Consider the following 22,943-nt stretch of genomic DNA (forward strand, 5'->3'; position numbering starts at 1 on the left):
GTTTCATGTCTGAAGGTTTTTTTGGAGTTTAAATTATGAGTGGGAAATATCTGACATCCTCTAGTACTTCAAATGTATTTAAAGGAAAATATACTCATGGATTATTAAAACTAACCATGTAAGAGATAACAACCTAAATATGAATGACTCTGAATTCACTAATTAAACTGTGCCTGAATGTCTCCAGTACTTTTTAGGAGTGTAAGAATTGCATAAATATGGAATATAAGAAAAATGGATTATTCATATACTTATTTTGATAGACTTTGCTTTTAAAAATATCTCAGAAAATCATGCTCATTTACTAGTCATAAACTAGCAAAGTCAGGGCAGAGATCTAATTTGACTTGAATTGTGGGCTGTGTTTATATTGCACATTGTGTTTTATGCAAATTATTTCATAAGTATCTCAAGAATGAAATTAAGCATTCTTTGGGCTACCTAAGACCTTTGATGATTCTTGATTACAAAAAAACAAAACAAAGGAAAACAAAATCTCATAAAAACAAACTGAGAAAAAACAAAAAACAATTTTGGGTATATAGAAAATTGTTTCTGAAATGTCTGCATTAAAATATATAAAAATTAACTGAAAAATTTCTTTATAATATATAACATCTCTAAAAGAATTTCATGAACTACATTCAGTTTTCAGATTCAAAAGAGTTGATGCTAGAAGGATTAATTTTGACATGATAGACAATATAAAAATTTCTGTAACATGTCAAATTATTTATGTTTGAAGAATTCTGACTTTTCATATAGTTTGGGATGACCTTTGTTGAAAGTTTTCTGATTAAAGGGATTAAACATAGGAATTCTACATAGCAATAATACATTTACCTACATCTTCATATATTATGAAAAGGTCCTTTCCAAACTCACTAATGTACACTGCTCATAAAAAGTACAAACCCCATTTTCTTTTTGAAAATGTTGATCTGTCATTTAGATAGCAGTTGTTCTTAAATAGATCAAGGTTTCCTTATTATTGTAGCCAGAATAATATTTTTTGCATATTTTTCAGTAAACGTATTAAAACCATCAAACTCTCCTGTAGTACTTTCCTAGCACTGTTTAAAAGCATGAATAAGGGCTGGGGCTATAGCTCAGTGGCAGAGCCTCTTGCCTAGCATGTGCAGAGTACTGAGTTTGATCCTCAGCACCACATAAAAATAAACAAAGTCATTCTGTCCATCTACAGCTTCAAAATTTTTTTAAAGCTTAAATAATAAGCAATACATTTAATAGGGCTATTTTATTTTTTATTTTTAGTTGTCAGTGGACTTTTATTTATACGTAGTGCTGAGAATTGAACCCAGTGTGTAATGCATGCTAGGCAAGTGCTGTACCACTGAACTACAACCCCAGCCCTGATAGAGCTATTTTAAATAAATAATTTTGATTATCTTAATAATTTAGAATAATGGTTGTTATATTAACAATATATATGTGTGCTTCAAAATAGCTGTTTTAGATAGACCAATTTTTTGTTGACTTAATCGTTAATTATGTTAATACATATTCAGATCTGATTAATATATTACAAACAAGGCTTTAATTATATATGAATAATATTAATATTATTCTATTATTCATCTTCCCCAGCTCCCCATCATTGTTTATATAACAATCTTAACTCTTTAAAAAATTTCATTGTCCACCCTTCTCAGATTTTAAATATTCTATTTATATTCTCTCATTGCTTGAATGTATCTTGACACTTGAATAGGCAGTGACATTGGGGTCTAGAAAGACTTTTCTCATATGGGGTAGGGGTACAGGGGATTGAACCCAGGGATGCTTTACCACTAAGCTACATCCTCAGCCTTTTATTTTTGATTTTGAGACAGGATCTTGGTAAGCTGCTGAGGGTCTTGTTAGGTTGCCTAGGTGGGCCTCAAACTTAGGGACCTCCTGCTTCAGCCTCCTAAGTTGCTAGGATTACAAACATGCACCACTGCACTCTGCTATAAAGACTTTTTTTAACCTTTTTTTTTCCTCTAAAATTTGATCACTCTTGGCTAGATTTTGGATTAATGCGAAATAAATAACCCTAATAGGGCTGGGACTGTAGCTCTGTGGCAGAGTGCTTGCCTAGCATGTGTGAGGTACTGGGTTCAATTCATAGCACCACATAAAAATAATACAAATATACTAAAGGCATTCTGTCCATCTACAACTACAAAAAAAAATTTTTTTTTAAAAACTTTAAATATTTGTAAGTGGGGAGTCATTAGTCAGACATGATCTTTTATTGGATCAAAGTCAAGAAAGATATATGTGAGAGTAAGACTAAGGTTACCTAAGTATGTTTGCTACTTGGTGTACATCTTTAATATTGAAGAGCAATATCAATTTTACACCGTCATCTAAAATGTTTTCCAAGTCAGATTGATATTTTTTCATACTGGAAATTAGGTAGTTGTTTATCTTTCTAAATTTAGTACCACTGTATCTTATTAATATTTTTTCTCAGATAATAGATAACATTTGTTCATAGTCTCTTAAATAGTGAGCCATGCTTTCAGGGCTTCATGCTTTTTGGGAAATATGCCTTTTTTATTGAACCCAGTGGCGCTTAACCACTGAGCCACATCTCTAGTCCTTTGTATTTTTTATTGAGACAGAGTCTTACTAAGTTGCTGAGGCTTGCTTTGAACTTGTGATCCTCCTGCCTCAGCCTCCTGTGGGAAATAGGATTTTGACCTTGGTCCTGTAAACTCACATTTGATTTGATTTGATAGAAAAACCTGGAAAAAGGATTTTGTTTGATTATAAGAGTTTGGTAAGCTATTTTTTATATATGTATACATGTGTTTAAATTTAGTTGTGCCAATGCTCTGTGTTACCTATTTGAAGTAATGGTCCACGGACTTCAGAAACGTTCTGTAGATTCATTTTTATAAGTTGAAAGAGACCGGATTTTCAGGATTCCAGCTTATTTTCTCTTGCTGCCATTAGTATAACTTTAAGCAATTTGTTTCTAGGATCCTGTAGTTTACAGAAAGTCCATTGAAACTGAAGTATTGAGGCATGTTTTAATTCATTCCTTTGTTCAGTTTTGTATTTTTATCTTTTGGGCTCTAATAAAGCATTTCTTAAAGCTTCTAACAGAATAGTAATTCCGAAGGGTCCTTAATTGTCTAAAGAAGGAAAAAGAACTCAACAAGATATCTAGTTGCCAGTATGTTTGGGAAATGCTACATTTATTTTATTTTTTATCTCTTGTGGTTGCAGGGTATCACACCTGGGCCTTGCACATGCTAGGCAAATGCTTTAACACTTAGCTCTACCCCTTAGCCTTGGAAGTGCTATGTTTAAAAGAGGTAGATTGGTTTTGGTATTTCAGCACTGTTCAGAGATTTTAATATATTATTAGGCTCATCATTGGTCTTTGAAGGGAGGATAAATAGCAAAGTTTGCCTAATTTGCTATAGTTTCAATTGAATGTTTTCCTCACAGTGTGTATTTTAGAATTAAATATTTCAAGGCACACATTTTCAGAGAAAATTACTGTACTGGCTTTAAATTCACTATTCATTCTGCATCTGCCTGTGTCAAACACCGAACTAGAGTCAACATCCTAACTATCAAGGAGGTTGCAGTCAAGTTTTGTAGAGATATAATTTAGCATCCTTTTAAATAGCTGTGAAAGTTTTGTTTGTGACCATCGGAATGAAAGGAAGATTATTTGAAGGTTATTAGAACATTCTAAGAGAGTAGGTCACTTCCTGCTGTATAAGATAATTTTGACAGTCCTTTTCTTTTTTTATATTATTTTGAGACAGAGTCTCCCTAAGTTGTTTGGACTGGGCTTGAACTTGTGATTCTCCTCTCTTAGCCTTTCAAGTTGCTGGGATTACAAGTGTGTACCTCCATACCTAGCCATTTTTTTCTTATTATTTTTTATTTTACAAAACTCATTTCTGTTCTGATATGCTTCCTGTGCTCCCCAATTTACATTTTTTGTGTATTGGCCTTTGTCACTTTTGTGCTGCTGCATCAGAATACCCAAACTAGGCAATCTGCTAAGAACAGAAATTTATTCCTTAAAGTTCTAGATGTTGGCAAGTCCAAGATCAAGGTGCTAGCACATTTTGTGTCCATCAGTGGCATGGTCTTGTCTCCAAATGTGGCACCTTGAATGCTTCATTCTCTGGAGGTGAAGAAGGTTGTTGGGCACAAGAGAGCAAGATCATACCTTAAAGCCCCCTCTTCAAAAGCAATAAATCCACCTAATCACTTGCTAAAGTTCTCATCTTCCAAAACAGTTGCCATGTCAAATTTCAACATGACAGGCTAAGGCAGGAGGATCCCAAGTTGGAGGCCAACCTGGGCAACTTAGACCCTATCTCAAAATAAAAAATAAAAAGGACTGAGGATATAGCTCAGTGGTAGAGCACCCCTGGGTCAATCCCCAGTAATGGGGAAGGGGAACCAAATTTTTTATGATCCCCCCTGTGGATTGTACCTTTCATGGATCACCTATGCATGTATATGCATAAATGTGGACACCACTTTACTTAACTCTTTCTCCCTTTTTGACACAATTGACAGTATATTGACCTCCAAACTATGCTGAGATTATTTATTCACTGTTGAGTTGTTGCTTTAAGATATAAATAATAATTATTTGTTTTGTGGGATTTTCTAATGACTTCAGTAAGTCCTTAGGTTATAAGAGTCAGGTGTTTTAACTTCTGAAGATAGAACCCTTTTCTGTGTTCCATTTTATCATATTCTTTTATGTGTGCACATACCTTTCACTCTCAGTTGAACTTTTTCTCCTTCAGTATTCCATAAATAGATTGCTTAAAGAATAGTCATGGGAAAAAATATTCTATCTGTATCTTAATATAGAGTGAAATAATTTTAGAATGGAATAAGCCTGCAGGCTTTCTCTTACCTAAAATTTAATAAGTGGCATTCATTTCTTCTTTAATCCTCTTCACATATGCTCATTATGTGTAATGAAATTGATAGTTTTCTTCTCTTTAAATAGGTTAAACCTAGAACTTTCTGTTAATATTATCTACCACTTAGTCTTATACACAGCCATCTGAAAATGCTCTGTGTCTTTAAAAAAGTAAAGATTTGCAATTCTTTTATAAGGCGGGATCCACAGCACCGTTGTTCATTGACCAGCCAGAAGAACCTGAGTCAAATACAACAGATGGCACAGAATTATTTGAAGACAGTCAACTAACCAGTCGCTCTAAAGCAATAGCATCAAAAACCAAAGAGATTGAACAGGTGAGAATACAATCTTCTTCATAATTTTTGGTATCACTTTTCAGATATAAATTTTTACTGATACTTGTTTCTTTCCACCTGCAACTGTGAAATTCTATTTAATTTTTTAAAATTGTTTGAGTTGATTTCACAGTCATTTTAACCAGTGTGGTTCACCATCCTTGTTTTTTTTTTTTTTTAATTATTTTATTTATTTATTTGTATGTGGTCCAAAGGATTGAACCCAATACTGCACACATGCTAGGCAAGCACTTTTTAACACTGAGCTACAGCCCTAGCCCATCCTTCTTTATTTTTAAATAAGAAAAAAGTTTGTTGTTTTTTTTTTTTAAAAGAGAACATTGTCTAGTTAATATGAAGCAATTAAAAAACTGTTAAACTTAATAGGGATAGAATGAAAGGATGTTAAAAACTTCAAAATGTCAGCAGACATTATTTTTGAATATTAGAATCACAGATATTTCTTATGTTTTTCTTTATACTTTTAAGTATCTTCCAAAAATTGAAAAAATAGACTATTAAATTTCATTTTTAGTGATGTTATTCTGAAAAATGAGGCCTTTGAATATGAAATGATTATCTGCCTCTTTAGAGTATTATTTTATGAGGAGTAAATGAAGTAAATAAAATGTGAAAGAGCTTTATGAAATGTAACATTTTGATGTTGTTACTCTTCAGTGCTTTGAATAAATGTCATGACATTGGTACATACTCTTCTAAAGACTACTTGATAATAAGAACAAAAAATAAGCCTTTTCTCAAAGTATTGTCCAGTTTTCACATCAATTAAAATCTTCCCTTGCTTGGGTAAGGGAAAAATCTCAGTTAAATGTGATTGTGTAACTGATTGTGTTGATGCCACCATGAAAGACAGATCAGAAGTTTTAAAATGATGGTGATCAGCAGCATCAAATCTTCAGAGAAATGTAAGGAAAATGGAGACTGAGATAACCTCTTTTAATTTGGTGATGTGGAAATGATTGGTGTTTTCAAATCAATTAAATAAGAGCTTAAATAAAAGATTTGATCACTATGTCTTCAACACAAATATGAATGTTTTTACCTTATATATAATTGCTATCCTTTTGTCTTTTTACTCTCACTTTATTTTTAGAGTTTTGTTTTTAAAGTTCCTTGTTATTTTTTCCCCTATGCTGGAATTGAATCGAAGAGTGCTTTACCACTGAGCTACTTCCCCAACCTTTAAAAAATTTATTTGGAGAGGGTTTCACTAAATTATCCAGACTGGCCTTGAATTTGTGATCCTTCTGCTTCAGCCTCCTGATCAGCTGGGATTATATCCTCCTTGAAATATGTTTTTATTTCCTTGTCTGTCCTTACCATAGTGGACACTGTGAGAACAAGAACTTTGTTTTGCTTAGTACTTTATCTCCATCACCTAAGACAATTATTAGTGTATAGTGGAATCCTGACAAATATTTGTGGGATGGATGATGGATGAAGGCATAAACCTGAAAGTGACTAGTCTGAGTCAGTTGAAATCAGAGATGGTATCTCAACCTGACCACCTGACAAAATACCTAGGCCCAGTAATTACTAGTTAAGTGCTTAAGGGAATGAATGATTTAAGATCACTTCTCTTTTTTACCTAAATTGCAGGTAACTGGTAGAAACACTTGACTGAAATAACAAAAGAGGGAGTATTTTGCATTGTCATTTATTAATATTTCTGCCATTTCCTCTTAATATTTTTCACAGTTGATCTCTTTTATCTTGAGAAACTGGGTTACCAGTATATAGGTTAGCTTAGCATTATACACATAAAATTATATAGCATGGAGTCAGTTTTTATGGTACTCTGTAGAAATCTATATATGTTTGATGTATAAATAAGCCTATATCTGTTTTTATCTGTTCAAGCACATGAAATATCTGATTCTAAAGCATGTTGAGAATTATTACAGTAAGAGATGACCTAAAGAAAGAAAAATAAATCTAAAAGGGAATTTATTGTATTTTAATATTACTGGAGAGGTAAAATAGTTATTAAAGTACTATAAAATAGAAGACTCAATGGAACTTTTGTTTTTGCTAGAGTACTTTGGTTATTTTATAAACTCATAACTAGAACTTCACAGTAATTTTTGAAATGAAAAAGTAATTTTAAGATTTAAGTTTTTTTCTAATTTTGATTTGAATTTTTACACATTTTATTTTTAGAAGTTAAATACCAAATGGATAGGAAAATTATAGAGGTCTGAGAAAGCTAAGTAATGGATTACACAGGTGTCTGATAATTACTCTCTTTTTTTTCCATGTAAATGAAATATTTTAAGAATTTTTAAAAAGAATAGGAACAATAAAGTCATATAGATAAAACCAACAAATTGAGTTAGGGTAATGTTGAAATATAAATATTATTGTAATAACCAAAGTACCTTTTCTGTTTTACCAAATATAATAAGGTTTGGTAAATTGTAAAGATAAACTATAATATCTAGTTTTTTGCAGTTTTTATAAAGTAGGTCCCTCAGCTATTGAATCCCAAGAAAGTCATTAACGTTAAAGCAGTATTATAATATAAAATAAACTAAATCTCCAGTCCAAACTTTGGTTTATTGTAAATGTGCAGCAGTTCCTCCGAGGTTTAAGAGTCCCCAGTACTAGGGAGGGAACCCAGGGGCACTTGACACTGAGCTGTATCCCTAGTCCTTTTTATTTGGAGACAGGGTCCTGCTAAGTTGCAGAGGCTGGCAGTGAACTTTGGATCTTCCTACCTCAGCTTTCTAACTTGCTGGAATTGCAAGCATGCACCAGTACACCTAACCCATGCATTCTTCAAATCATAGAAAAGTACCTTTTGTAGGGAGCAAAGTCTGTATTTTCTTCTTTATTTTATGGATAGTAACTAAAACGAAACAAAAGTACTATAATTTCATTTTTAAAACCTCTGACTTTTCAGAACACAATCCTAAGGTATTGATATTTTATGAAAATGATTTTTTCCATCCACTGAAAAGGGATTATCTATGTATCTGACAATTTATAGATATCTACAGACAGGAACATTTTCAATAGGATACCATTCTTAAATACACAGAAATAGAGTAGTCAGGAACACTTGAAGAGGACTTATTTTTGTTTTCTATTAACTTCAAAACTAAAACTGAATATATATTTGTTTTAATAAAGTCATTATCTTTTATAGTCATAGACATGGTAGGCTAATGTATAAATATTTTATTTCTTAGCTATCTAGGAACCTCGTTCCTTACTCCAGTTGTCCAAGAAAAATGAAGTTAGTCCATTTTTTTTTTTTTTTTAACTGCTTTTTGTTTTTCTGGGATTTCGCTACAGATTTTTAAATTCTATTTCCACATTTTTTCATTGCTGCATTATATTTGTATACAGTGATGGAATTTGTTGTTACATATTCAAACACACACACAATATAACAATATAATTTGGCCAATATTACTCCCTAGTTACCCCTGCCCCCTAATCCCTTGGTCTCTTTCCTCTACTGATCTCTCTTTGATTTCCTTGAGATCCACCCCACCCTTTTCTTTTTCCTCTTTATCTTCCCCATATGAAAGAAAACATTCGTCCCCTGTCCCTTGAATTTTTGAGTTTGGCTTATTTTGCTTTACATAATGGTGTCAAGTTCCATCCATTTTTATTTTATTTTGAACTCTGTACTCTTAACAATAGCTTTTCTTCAAAAGTTGGACTGAAAAATGTTAGGTCCTGTCCTGAACTAAGTCATATTTAAAATTAAAAGCTAAATATTGCTTCTTTTGTAGACAACATTTGTGTTGTTGCTGTTGATTGTGATGCTGTAGATTGAACCCAGGGCTTTGTCACAGGCTAAGCAGGGGCTCTACTGCTGATATGTGCTAATGTCATTTAACAGTAGAATTTTTAGAAGTTTTGAATTTTTAAAATCCTTTTAAGGGTGCATTGTTTCTGTGCTAAAACTTTTAAAAAATCCCTCGAACATACCATTGTTAAGCATCAATGATTAGTGTTTTCATCTGTAAATACATGTTATGTTTAGTCATTGTAGCTCTGGGCCTCTTCTTAGTGTCTAGTTTGAACTGCTGCCCATAATAGCCTGATGATTCCCTCTCTCACTAGCTCTTGTTCTTTCTTTTTCAATAAATAATAGACTATTTTGTTTTACTTTTAAAGAGTCTTGACATAAAGATTAGTCAAATGTGTAGTCATGAAAATGTTAACTAGGGTTGTGGATAAGGAAAAAAATCAGGTTTTAGCCTGTGATGGATTAAAATAAAATTGTTTCCCAAGTAGTGGCAGCTCTTTCTATGTGCTTCATATAAGCATTTCATACTGACCTTACATAATAGAAACATTCTTTGTTGTTGTTGTTGTTTTTTTTTAATCAGAGCAAGTAACAAATGTTCTTAAAAATGCAACTTTCACCTCTACCTTGCCTAGATATCAAGTCTACCCAAATGTATTAACAGTCCATTATTGCCATTTGTTCAGACTTTACATATATACTCACATAAGATTCACCTCTGCATATTTGCATTTCCAAAATAAATTGAAAAAAATAATTTATTCTTGCCAAATTTCAAAGTGTTTAAAAGTTAAAATTTACCAAATTCTAGTCATGATCTTATAGGAATTTGTTGAAGTATGAATGTAAAGTTTTTAGAGAATCTTCTTTGTAGGTTCTTTCTGTAACATAATTTGCATCACATTGGAAAAATCAAAATCAAGTAAATTTAAAGTTAGTTATTTTATATCTGGTATAAATCCACAAATAAGCTCGATGTTCTTGTTACAAGATTATTTTTCCATAAAATACAGATAGTACAAATACCAAACTTTATAAAAAACGAATATAAAATGGCACAAATACCACAAGGGATGAGGCCATTTGAACTTTATCCCAAGGAATGTTGTCGCTGCAACAGAAATTCATTTCAGTAAATGTGTTCCCAGTAAGCCCATTCATGAGCCTCATTTTCTCACCTCTCCTCCTTATCCATGAATATCAGTGTTAGGTAAAGATTTTCCCCTTGTTATTCACTTCTGGTTTTGTAAGTCAACATGAGAAGATTGTTTTCTCCTTAGAATTCTCTACTCTTCCTTCCATTTCCTAAAACATAAATTGTTTTCATATTTCCCCCCTTCATCTGCCATCCCTCACTTTTAAGGATGTACTCTCTCCTATCACATCTACTTTTGTCTCTTAACTATTTAATTCAGGTATTGTGCCTAAAACGACAAACTTTCTCTTATAGTACTTATGTACTGACTACAATTATAACTATGTGAGTTCATTGGTATTCTTAATTCATTTATAGAAGACCTTTTAAAAGTTGCACCAAAAATATCTTATGTTTCTATTTAAAGGTAACTTGAAGGTTAAACATTAGACATGAGTTGATTAGTGTCTGGTTTGTTGGGAGCTAATTATGTTATCATCTGTTTTGTTGTTGATTTTCTTTTCTACCCTTCTTTTTTGTTTTTTGGTTTCTGGCCTTTTTTTTTTTCTTTCCCATTTCTTTTTTCTTTTTCCTTTTTAAGAAGGCTGGTATAACAGTTATCCCTTGGAATCCCTGGGAGATTGGTTCCAGGATACTCCCTGACCCCTCACAGATACCAAAATCTGCAGATGCTCAAGACTTTATGTAAAATATTAAATAGTATTGGCAAGTAACCCATGCATATCCTCCCATATATTCTTAGTCATCTCTAGATAACTTATACCCAATACAGTGCAAATGCTATGTAAATGACTGTTATACATACTGCCCATTATTTAGGGAACAATAGCAAAGAGAAAAGCGTGCATACTCTTGAATACAGATGCAGTTTTTTCTCTCCAAACATTTTTGATATGTTATTAGTTGAATCCTAGGATGTGGAACCTGGGGATATAAAAGACTGACTATATATTTAAGTAGCCTGGTACATTGTCAGTAATCATAGTGTCTGCTAGTGTTGTTTTGTACTGTTTTTCAAGGTAGTTGAAAAGTATTTAAGTCTAACTTAAAATGCTTAAAAGGCTATTGTGTATTAGTCTGGAATCTCAATTTAGAAAAACAAGTCACATACTCATACCAAGTAACTGATATTACACTGAAAAAAGTCTGTTCCGTTGGCAGTCCTTGGATTTTATGTCATAATCTTTGTAACTGGAAGATAAAAGATAAAGCAAATATTGGAGAACAGAAATGTGTAGGTTGGAGACAATATGTAGCTATGTTGGTATCTCCATTTACCTATGATGGTGATGATATTCTTTTTTTTATTGTTGTTGTTAGTGATTGTATTAAGACTAAAAAGACTTGATTTCTGTACAAATGTCTTAAAAATTAATTTGCTTGAGAAAGAGCCTGTACAGTGTATGATACCAGTGTCATTTTTTGGGCAAGGATATTGTCTTTATTATTTTATCTATACAGTCCCATTGAGATTCATAGGCAGTATTTTATTTCATTGAACCTTTGACATGATCATTGTGTGAATTTAAGTTACAGAATTTAAAAATAGTCCATCAGCAAATGCAGTTGCACATTCCCCCTGCCACTAAACTACTTTGTCAGATATTTTCTGAACATTTTCCTAGCTGTATCCACTCCATTGTCTTTTGCTGTGTATAGATCGTATTTGAATTGTGGCACTTATTTCTATGTTTAGGATGACTATCTTTGAGAACTATCTGCTGTCATTAGCTTCTGTTGAAATGTATATGTAAATACTCGTACATATGTATGCACACATATAAATGCTTACCTAACAACCACACGTTTCTTTCTTTTTTTTTTTTTTCCCGGTGCTGGGGATTGAACCCAGGGCCTTGTGCTTGCAAGTCAAGCACTCTACCGACTGAGCTATCTCCCCAGCCCCTCATGTTTCTTTTGAGAAGTCTCAATTATAATCCTTGTCTGGGAGCTCTGTCAGTTTTATACTGAATTAATATCTTTTAGGAGAAGAAGAATATTGGGGATTGAACCCAGGGCCTTGTACATGTTAGGATGTTAGCTCTCTGCCACTGAGCCTCGTGCCCATCCCTCACACAGTACATTCTCAGTTGTGATTGTGGGTCCTGTATAAAGCAAGAGAATAATAAGTACTGAATTAATTGACACTTGAGTTGAAACTGGCATAAACAGAATATAGTTTGTTTGCAGCATGTTTAATTTTCTAAATTTTATTTACAGTAAAAATATATTTATTCACTGAGTTTATCAGTTGCCTAACTATTGTTAGCTAGTAAAAATTGCACAAATATTTAATCACCTCTTTTCTTCCTACCCATAGCTGAGTAAATGTTCAGAGATAATATTGCTTACCTTTTAATAGACAGAAGGAAAATTACCTGATGAATCATGTTTGGGTCACCCAGAATTTCCTTGTCTATAGTAGGCTCACAATAAATATTTAATACCCCCCTACCCCCCTGACTCCTCTGTTTAAGAGTGGAATGAATGGAACTGGCCTTAAGTACCCTCCGTTTTACATAGTTTGGCTCTGCCGTTAGTTAATTCAAGCTAATGAAGATTAATACTACAGTAACTCTTCAAGAATCATTCTCTCCAAGCATTTAGGAAATAGAGAAAGTAGCAAAGCCATCTTCATTCATTTGGTTGCAAAAATGCAGGCATACTTTAATGGTTTTCAGTGTCCACAAGATTGAAAGGATTTCTTATGTATTTACTACATTACTAAAACATTGAGAAGATTAATGCAAGAGAGCATTCATTTTAATTATATCTTCATGACAATCTGTGAAGGGAGTAAGGAGGAAATTATTTTTATTTTTAAATGTATTTACTTTTCATATTCAGTTTCACTATAATGTGTCTAGATATGGATTACTCTTTAAATTTATTATATTTAAGATAATTTATGCTTCCTGTATCTGAGTATTTACATTTTTCAGTAGAGTTGGTAAATTATAAAATGTTACCTTTGAATATTGAATATCCTGTATTATCTTACTTTTATGTCCTCCAGATGGACACAAGTAGATTTTTTTCACCTCATCTTTCATTACTCTTAAAACTTTTTTCCTTTCATATTTGCTCTTTTTTAAAAAATCTTAAATTATACTTTAGTAAGATGTAATTTAAATCTTGATCTTTTAAAACACAACATATTCCATTTCCCAGAAGACTTTTGCCTCAAAAATCTTGGAAATACTTTCTTTTTTAAAGTAAGGGGAATTGCCGGCAACTGTCAATGAAGAGGAAATAAGAAACCAGTTTGCTAAGCTAATACTGAAACCATTGGTTCCCTTAAGAACCAGAAACTCGGCTCCTTATGTTTAAAATGTTCAAGATTTAAGATTAAAATAAGATTGAAAATATAAAAGAAAAAAGTTGAAGAGTAAAGAAAGATGGGATGAAAAAAATCTACCTATGTTCAACTGGAGGATGTAAAAGTAAGAGAATAGAGGATATTCAATGTATAAAGTAAAAATTTTAAACCTTAAATTATATTTTGTTCAAGACTATTGCTAAGTCTTCAGTTGTCTCATTTCCTGCTTGATCTGTTCATTGAGTTCTTAATTTGTTATATTTTTCATTTTGAAATAAAATGCATATCTGCCTAGGATTAGATTTTACTGTGCATGCTTTAAAAAAAAAAAAAAAGTTATATTCTGTAACTGATAATTTTAATGTCTGAAGTCCCAAGACAACTCAGGTTTTGTTTCTGCTGACTCTTGCTCGTGTAGCATGTTCCCTTGTGTGTTTGGATTTTGGAATTGTTGGCTTATATTCAGAACTTCCAGTGCATGTGCATTTTCAGGGGAAACTATCTCCTCACCTCAGAACCCAGGCTTGACCTATGAGTTTCCCCCCACCTCCAAAACCAAGTTTTTGATTCTAATTCACTCTTTTCCAAAGATCCTCCTTTTATACAATGCTTCAGATCTAACTCAGTCTTATGAGCTTAAGGTCAGGTGTCTCATTCCTTACCAGGCTCTGAGTTCCTGGCTATTAAGGGGCATTGGTGGCTTCAGTGTTAGCTTAACACTGTCCTTTCTTTCTTCCTCCTTGTTGATGGCTGCTGGCAATTCTACTTATTTATCAGTAAGTAAGAGCTTATTGGTGCTTTCAAAGAAATGTGTTTCTGAGTTTTTTTTTTTTAAGGCAGGAGTTTTCTGAGATATGTAGGGTGTTATGTTTAAAAAACTCAACTAATTTGCTAGAAATGATAGAACTCTATTTCTTATTTCTTATTAATTATTTTATACTATGCTTTTTGGCTTTGAAACTGAAATTAAAAAAAAAAAATAGTTTCAGTTATAGCAACCGAAGAAGGCTTCACTGTGAAAGTGATGTTTGATCAGACCCTTAAGATTTTGGTAAGATTCTCATAGGTAGAGCTAGGAGCTAAAAGATTCCAGGTAAGGGTGAATAGCATCAGCATAAGTAGGAAAATAGGAAACTATAGGAAATAATTGACAATTACAAGTAGTATGGGTATTTTTATTTGTTTTATAACCTTTATTTCCCCACTGTACTCCTCAGTACTAACTTTTTTTACAATGAATTCACGGATTTTTACAAACTTGTATCAACTGTGGTACAAGGAGCTTGAATAATGGGCTAAGAAACTTTTTCTTGATTTGGTGGAAAGCTTTGGAAGGAAATACTCTGCCTCAACCCCAATAGGCATAATGTAGTTTAGTTCTGGCACCAAATACCTGAAGTTGGTGCAGACCTCACAGGTTAAAGAACATAGTTGCTGGTAGGACTATCCTTACTTCAGGTGCAAGCCTCCCTCTGAGGGTCCCCAGGTCATCTGCATTTCTGCCAAATGGCTACAAATCCAGGAGTTTCTTCTGACTCCCTTACATTTGAAGAGTACACCAGAAAAACTCAGAGAACTCAGCAAAGACCTATACCTTTGATTACACTTTTACTACAAAGAATACATATCAGGAGGAAATAATCTGTTTCAACCCCAACCAGTGTACTGCAGTTCACTTCTGGCATGGCTACTCAGCATTAGCACGGAGCCCACAATTTAAAAGACACAATCACCCAAGTAGTGGGTGAGAAACTAGGATTGAAAAAATAGTTTATTATAGACGACGTTTTACTGAAATGTTTTAGTAAAAACACGATAGTTGATAGTAGCCCTGGATGATTATTTGAGGGTATGTGGATTGGAGACAGACTTGTAAAAATTTGAGTGCCAGAAAAAAGTGTTTGAATTCTCTTGATAGGTAGAAGAGCTTATGGATGAATTTTCAGTACACGAGTATTAGGATCATGCTGTTTGGGGCAATTGGTTTGGCTATACAAAAATGTTTTGCTGCTTTTTAGGTGGGAAATGATAGCCTGAATTACATTGCTGAAGTCAGAAATGCAGAACAAAGACATGAGAATACAGTAGAAGAATAAATCTATTTGTGAATGCTTGTGAAAACGGTAAGGATTATATGAAAGAGCCTGGAGATAAACACATGAAATAGTTACTGAAGCTATCAATAGCACAGATAAAGGGAGTAACTTGGACAATTCAGAGTCTCTTCCTGAGACTGAGGGTAATGGAGAGTAAAGTAGCAGCATTTTTGTGATGAATAAAAGATAAATTGGGAAAGAGTCGATTTTGGTAAGAGTAGGGGGAAATGAGATAGGGAAAGGAGGGGAGTCCTATCAGCAGTTGGAGTTCCTGAACTGGGTGTGGAAAGGGTTTAGAATACTCCATGTGTTTTATGTTGATATGGAATTCAACAAGAGAGATTAAGGAGTTCACAGTGGATCAAATAACTGCAGTTTTGGACATTGTCCAACAATTCACAACATCCTTTGAGTAAAAGTAGAAAGGGCAAACCAGATTGTTTAACCACAGTTAACCAAAGAAGAACACTTTGAAAGTTACTAAATAATCAAAAGATGCCCTCTGATAAGATGGCAAAGGTGATGATTTTATTGGGGAAAAGCGTATGATACAAATTTTGTCTCTTTTAGCCTCTAATTCAATTTATGTGCCAGGAAGTTTGACCAGTTCTGGTGCCCAGATTCTTAAGTAACTAGTACACAATTCAGAATTAAAGAGTTAAGTGATAAAAATTAAATGTATTACCTATAACTCAGTTTAGCTAATGATCATAATGCATTCAAAAGAGGGGAAAAATACACTAGCTTTAGGGTTTCTTAAGCTTTTTGTTTTTTTAATGACCACGCAGGAAATGGTCAATATATTTTAGAATTTTCCATCTAAAAGGAACAAATAATAGTGTTTTGAAACAAAGGTTAGTGCTCCAAAATACTTTGAAACTCAGTTTTCCTAGGCAAGTGAGATGTTGGAATGTTTTCTTTTTTCCTGACATGTAAACCTGTTAAACATAATGTTTTCCCTGCTTGAAACCCAATAATGGCTTCCCATTGTACTTAGAATATAAATCTAAAGTCTTTCCTATGGCTCTAGAGACCTGTTGGTTTCATCTTTTACCTTTCCCTCCAGATTTCTCATATTACCTCAATGATTCTCTGGCATTCTACCGGCCCCCTGTCAAGAGGACATGCTTTCCATTCCTTCTGGGGGGCCTTTGTACATGCTGACTTCTGCCCAGAGTTTTCCCTCACTGGCTTCTCACTTTATCGTCACTCCTTCAACTAAAACATTTCCTTATCCACTTGCCAATCCAAGCAGTTTCTCCATCACTGAATATACTTTATCTTTTAACACTTACTGTTATACATACGTTTGTTTTTTTATTCCATCTTTCTAATTAAAAATACATGTTGTTTTATTCACCTGAAGATCTCTGTGTACACATAGGGTCCTCAAACGCTTGTTGAATGACTGGATGGTTTCTAAGTATTAAATGCTTTATGTGTGTTCTCTGATATAATCCTTTAAAAAAAGCCTTATAAGCTGAGGTACTGTTAAAATGCCCACAGCACCCCAAACCTTGAGGCCCCAATCACCATAGAATCTTCATCACTCTGCCGTATTTCCCTTCTAGCCTATCAGTATTTAGGAGTACACCTTTTTATGATAGTTGTATCTAGGAAAATTTTAAAAAGGATTGAAGATAGTTTTTCAGTTTCAAAGATTCAATTGTATTTAAATTACATTTATGTTATTTAGTGATGAATGAAAAATTGCTTGTGGATTATTTAGAATGAAAATGATAAGAAATTATAGCTATGGTTTTTTTTTTTTGCATTTTCTCCTTTCTTTTGTGGCATACCTGTAGATATGAATGTCTCATTTTCCATTGTCATAACAGTTGGTTCTTTTTTGTACAAAATAATTGAATTTGAAGATTTAACTGTGTAATTAGTCTGTAGGCAATGACTTGAAAGCTGAGAAAATATAGTTAAACCTGATTTCCATTTAGGTGCTTCAGAGTATATTTAGCATGTGAGGAGAATGGTTGCTGATACTGCTGCTTTGAAGAGAAATATAGGACATTATAGCCAAAATTTGACTTTTAAAGTTGTATTCTGTTGCTCTAATTTGTCTCTAAAACTGAAATAATTGCCATTTAGGAAAAAATAGAATACAGAACACAGCTGCTCCCTAGTTGAACTACATGGGATAAATACTACCTTGAATCACTGGGAATGATTCAGTATTTAAGGAAAAATTTTAGAGCTTTCCTGTCACACCTACACAATGGAGACAGAGGCAGAATTGCCAGGTTTTCCTTTTGTTTTACATAAAATGTTTACATTTTAATTATTGCTTCATCTTAGTAATATGCAATCCTCTTGACTTCTTAATAGTTTCATCTTAAAAATGGTACCATTTCTGTGCTAGTTTTTGTTTTTGGTTTTGTGTGTATGTTTTGATTTGGTTTTGGTTTTTTGCAAAGCTAATACAGATACTAGGAGAAATTTTAAAATTTGTAAAACAAAAACAAAAACACTTTTTTCTATAGGTGTCTGGTTGTAGTGGTGAAAACCATATGAATAGACAGTGAAGCAGGGTATTTTTACTTGAATTTTATTTTCTTCTTACAGTATTCTTATCTTATGTCATAGGGAAGAGAATTTTAGACCAAATCTTATCTGGACTCTGGTCAGAAGATCTGAATCTTAAAATATAATAGTGTGCCTTTAATTATTCTGTTAATTATAGAATGTGACAGGAATTAGGCATTTAACCTGGAATATGTCTTGTGATTTGGATTGGCAATTACTTTATACAATCTGTAGAAAAAAACATTTTGCTAATCAATTTACCAACAAGTTTCTGTGTATAAGCTGTGCAAGGTGTAGCACGCCTGTAATCCAAGCTACCTGGAAAGGCTCAGGTAGAAGGGTCATAGTTTCTGAAATCAAATAGGGAAGAAAGTATGCCTTACAAAGTCATTGAGGTCTGTTTGGTCAATTTAGCATAGAGTCTGTCTCAAAACAAAAGAGACTGGGAATGTAGCTTGGTGGTAGAGCATTTGCCCAGAATGGGCAACACCTTTGGGATCAATTACCAGTACTGTGGGGTTTGGGAGAAGGATTCTGTATATAATCTATCTATCTATCTATCTATATATATATATATATATATATTTTATTTATATATATATATATATATATAAATAAAAGTTCCATTGACAATATATTTGAAAGTGGAAACATAATATCTTTCAAAGTGATATGTTTTAGGCTTTTCAGTATTTTGAAATGACTTTGTAATGTACATTTTCTTCTCTATTGGATTTCAAAAACTTTATTGTAATTTACCTTTCTTGTAATGCTTGAATCTACAAGTTTTTTTTTTGTTGTTGTTGTTCTTGTTTGTTCTGTTTGAGATACTAGAGATTGAACCCAGGGACTTCCTTATACATGGTAGGCAAGTGTTTTACCATTGAACTATATCACTAGCCCTATTTATGATATTAATGTGATCACGGAACAATATTTATTGACAAGCCCCTTTGAACAGATTTATTTGTTAACCTTTTGGAGTTTTTGTTTATGATATTGGGAATTGGACCCATGGATGCTTCACTACTGAACTATATCCCCAGTAGTTTTTTGTTTTCTTTTTAATAATTTTTATTTTTTTTTTTTAATTTATATGTGGTGCTGAGAATCAAACCCAGTGCCCCACACATGCCAGGCAAGTGCTTCACCACTGCACTATGACCCTAGCCCTCTGCTAGTTTTTATTTTGAGATAGGGTCCTGCTAGGTTGCTTAGGACCTAAGTTGCTGAGGCTGGCCTCAAAACTTGGAATTCTCCTTCCTCAGCCACCTGACATGCTGGGATTACAGGCGTGCACCACTGCACCCAGCTTGTTTCAGTCTTTTAAAAAGCAGCAGTAGTAGTGCTGTTTTGGTGGATAATGAAGTTTTAGTGGCAAAGAAAATTTTGTTTAACTTTAAATATTTTTGCATTGCTATACATACGCATAGTAGACCAACACTTGCCACAGAACTACACCCCCAGTCCAGTAGCTAAGATATTATTGAAGGATTTAACTGAGTCAGATTTTTAGGAGCAAGAGGAACCATGTTCCAAGGTTTGTGTCCCGTCCCATGCTTGCTAGAAAGATGGCACCTTTGAGAAGAAAAGCTTGCGTCAAAAGACTAGAAACAAAACAGAAGGTTATTATAACAGTGTTGTATTGCTTAGGTTCCCACGAGTTTAAAGAAGTTGTGAAACCAGGTATTAAGAATGCAAAAGAATTAGGTTTCACCACTATGGTACCTCTGAAAATATATAAACAGAACTTTCTAAAAATAATAGAATCTCAGGGCAGTATGCATGCCTATAATCCCAGTGATTCAGGAGACTTAGGAGGAGGATGGCAAGTTAGAGGCTAGCCTCAGAAACTTAGACTGTCTCAAAATAAAAAGGGCTGGGAATGTGGCTCAATGATACAGCACCCCCGAGTTCAATCCCCAGAACTGCAAAAAGTAAAATAATAATAATAATAATAATAATAATAGGATAACTTTTTAATAGTTGTATGTTTTCCCACAGTATTACTATACAAAAATATCCTTAACTATGTTCATGTATTACTTAATGATGGGGATATGTTCTAAGAAATGTATTGCTTGGTTGTGCAAACATCATAAAGTATACAAAAAAAAAAAAAAAACTTAGCTGTTAATGTTTACAAATGACAGTGTTTACTCAGAAACTAAACCTAGCTATAAATAGCGATTTCTGAGCTTTTAAAACTACAACATGAGTAATAATTGGATTTCCTGAGAGTGTGTAAGATCCCCCAAAAGGAGACCTCAACTCTGTCCCACGAATCGACGGCAACCCCAATCAACCGCAGGAGGTGTCACTTGATGCAAACCGCAAGAGGCTTTTATTCCAGCGCGCTGGGACCCAACTCGTGACTCACGCAGGAGTCAAGGAGTCGAGTCCCTAGCAGAAAACCTTACAAGTTTATAAAGGCAGAAACCGCACATCAGGAGGGGTCGCACACAGAAGGGAAAAGGGGAACAAAGCCGCCGGGAAATTCTAAAGGGGGTCTGGGTTTGCTGATAACATACAACATGTTTCACAATGTTTTACAACAGGGCATAGATTCTGGTCAACAGTTTCTGGTAATCTTATATCCTATATATCTTAACTGTCTGAGTACTATCTTGCTCAATTTACCCTTTTACTCTCTGTTTGGGGCTGTTTCCTGGAACAGCTTTAAGGGCTTTGTTCCCATCACTGGGAAGGAGACCTTAGGGAGTTGAGATAAAACAGCTTAAAAAAATGTCCATTCTTTCAAGTGAAACCTCATTTTTAATCTTATGGTTTCATAGGACAGTGAAAATATGTGTGGGGAGAATAATAGTTTAATGCATTTTTCCGGGATGGGCTTCTTAAATTTTTCTAGGTAATATTTGCATGAGCACCTGGTAATTTTGCATGAAGTAAGGTCAAAAGAGGAAAATGACAGTCTACTGTTTCTTTTGGCTTTTATAGTAAGATAGTCAGCCTTTTGACCCTTAATTTGTGTGAACCAATCAATGTTTAGCTCTAATTAATCAAAAATATTAGCAGTATTTTAAACCAGTTGCTCAACTTTTTAAAATATATTTAAATATACAATATATTGAAAATATATGTGACAAAAATTCATTAAATTTTCAGGACTTTCATAGGATTTTATAGGTATAATACTATCATTTTTGCCCTTATAATTTCTAGTAAATAGAAATACTGAGTAGTCTTCAGTTCTTACTCAAAATTATCTGTAAGCATTACATAAATTTCTGTCTTTAGAAATCAACAAATATATGAAAAAATGATCAACATCTCTAATTAGAAAAATGCAAATCAAAACACCCTAAGATTTCATCTCACTCCAATTAGAATGGCTGTTACCAAGAATACAGGCAGTAATAGGTGCTGGCATGGATGTGGGGGAAAAGGCACACTCATAACGTTGCTGGTGGAGTTGCAAATTGGTGCAGCCACTCTAGAAAGCAGTATGGAGATTCCTCAGAAAACTTGGAATGGAACCACCATTTGGCCCAGTTATCCCACTCCTGGGTTTATACCCAAAGGACTTAAAATCAGCATACTACAGTGATGCAGCCACATCAATGTTTAAAGCAGCTCAATTCACAATTGGTAGATTGTGGAACAAAACTAGATGCCCTTCGATGAAGGATAAATGAATGGATAGAAAAACTTGTGGTATATATACACAATGGAATATTATTCAACCATAAATAATAAAATTATGGCATTTGCTGGTAAATGAATGGAATTGGAGAATATCATGTTAAGTGAAATAAGCCAATCCCAAAAAACCAAAGGTCGATTGTTTTCTCTGATAAGTGAATGATGATACATAATGGTGGGGAGGGGTAAGAGAAGAATGAAGGAACTTTGGATTGTGTATTGGGAAGTGAAGGGAGGGGAGCGGCAGGGGGAAAGGAAGATAATGGAGTGAGACAAACATCATTACCCTATGTACATCTATGATTACATGCATGGTGTGAATCTACATTGTGTACAACCATAGGAATGAAAAGTTATACCCCATTAGTGTACAATGAATCAAAATGCAGTCTGTAAAAATAAAAATAAAAAATTTTATAAGTCTTTTTGTAGACCAGGTTTATATCTTTTCACTTACTAAGATTTGTTAATGAACTTATCACTAAATGCTTAGTGATTACACTTGTTCACCTTGGGCAGTAGTGGAAGTAGCAAAGTAACTAGTTGATGTAGTGATAACAGATTCACAATTTTAGCAGGACCCTGTATGTTTCTATGTACGATATTGTTTATATGCTTCTGATTCTTGGAAGGAACTTCAGTGTCCTTTGGGAAGTCATTAGTGGTTTGTAATGCCAAGTGGACAGATCAACATTAATGTGAAATCATATACTAATTACTCTGTAAATGTTGCTGTAAAAATGTAGGCTATATAATATTCACAGACAGATCTAGAAAATATATTCTTTCATTCATATGTAATGGGACTTATGGACTTTCCCCACTGTATATAATACCTTCAGAACTAAAAGTAAAATGATGAACCATCTTAAATATTTCAACCTTTAAAAAAATTTTTTTTATGGTTGTAGATGACACAGTACCTTTATTTTTATGTGGTGCTGAGGATTGAACCAGTGCCTCACCTGTGCTAGGCAAGCACTTTACCACTGAGCTACAATTCTAGCCCTTAACCTACTTTTAATAGATCTGCTACTGCAATTTCTATTTTAAAAAATCTATGTTATTTATGTTTGTTACAAATGATTTCTTTCTTCTGGAAATAAAGAAAAAAATCTTCAAAGAATTTACACT

At 33.5% G+C, this 22,943-nt stretch overlaps 1 protein-coding gene across 10 annotated transcripts in view; it reads left to right on the top strand.

Moving 5' to 3' along the window:
- PPHLN1 (periphilin 1) overlaps nt 1-22,943 on the top strand; it is a 115,537-nt gene that overhangs the window by 72,797 nt on the left and 19,797 nt on the right. For all 10 annotated transcript variants that reach the window (XM_079139437.1, XM_079139442.1, XM_079139434.1 and 7 more), the window contains one exon: nt 5,116-5,256. In XM_079139437.1, coding sequence (XP_078995563.1) covers nt 5,116-5,256 — 141 coding nt within the window. The remainder of the gene's footprint in view (nt 1-5,115; nt 5,257-22,943) is intronic.

The sequence above is a fragment of the Sciurus vulgaris genome (assembly GCF_902686455.1).
Source record: "Sciurus vulgaris genome assembly, chromosome: 5".
Classification (NCBI taxonomy): Eukaryota; Metazoa; Chordata; class Mammalia; order Rodentia; family Sciuridae; genus Sciurus; species Sciurus vulgaris.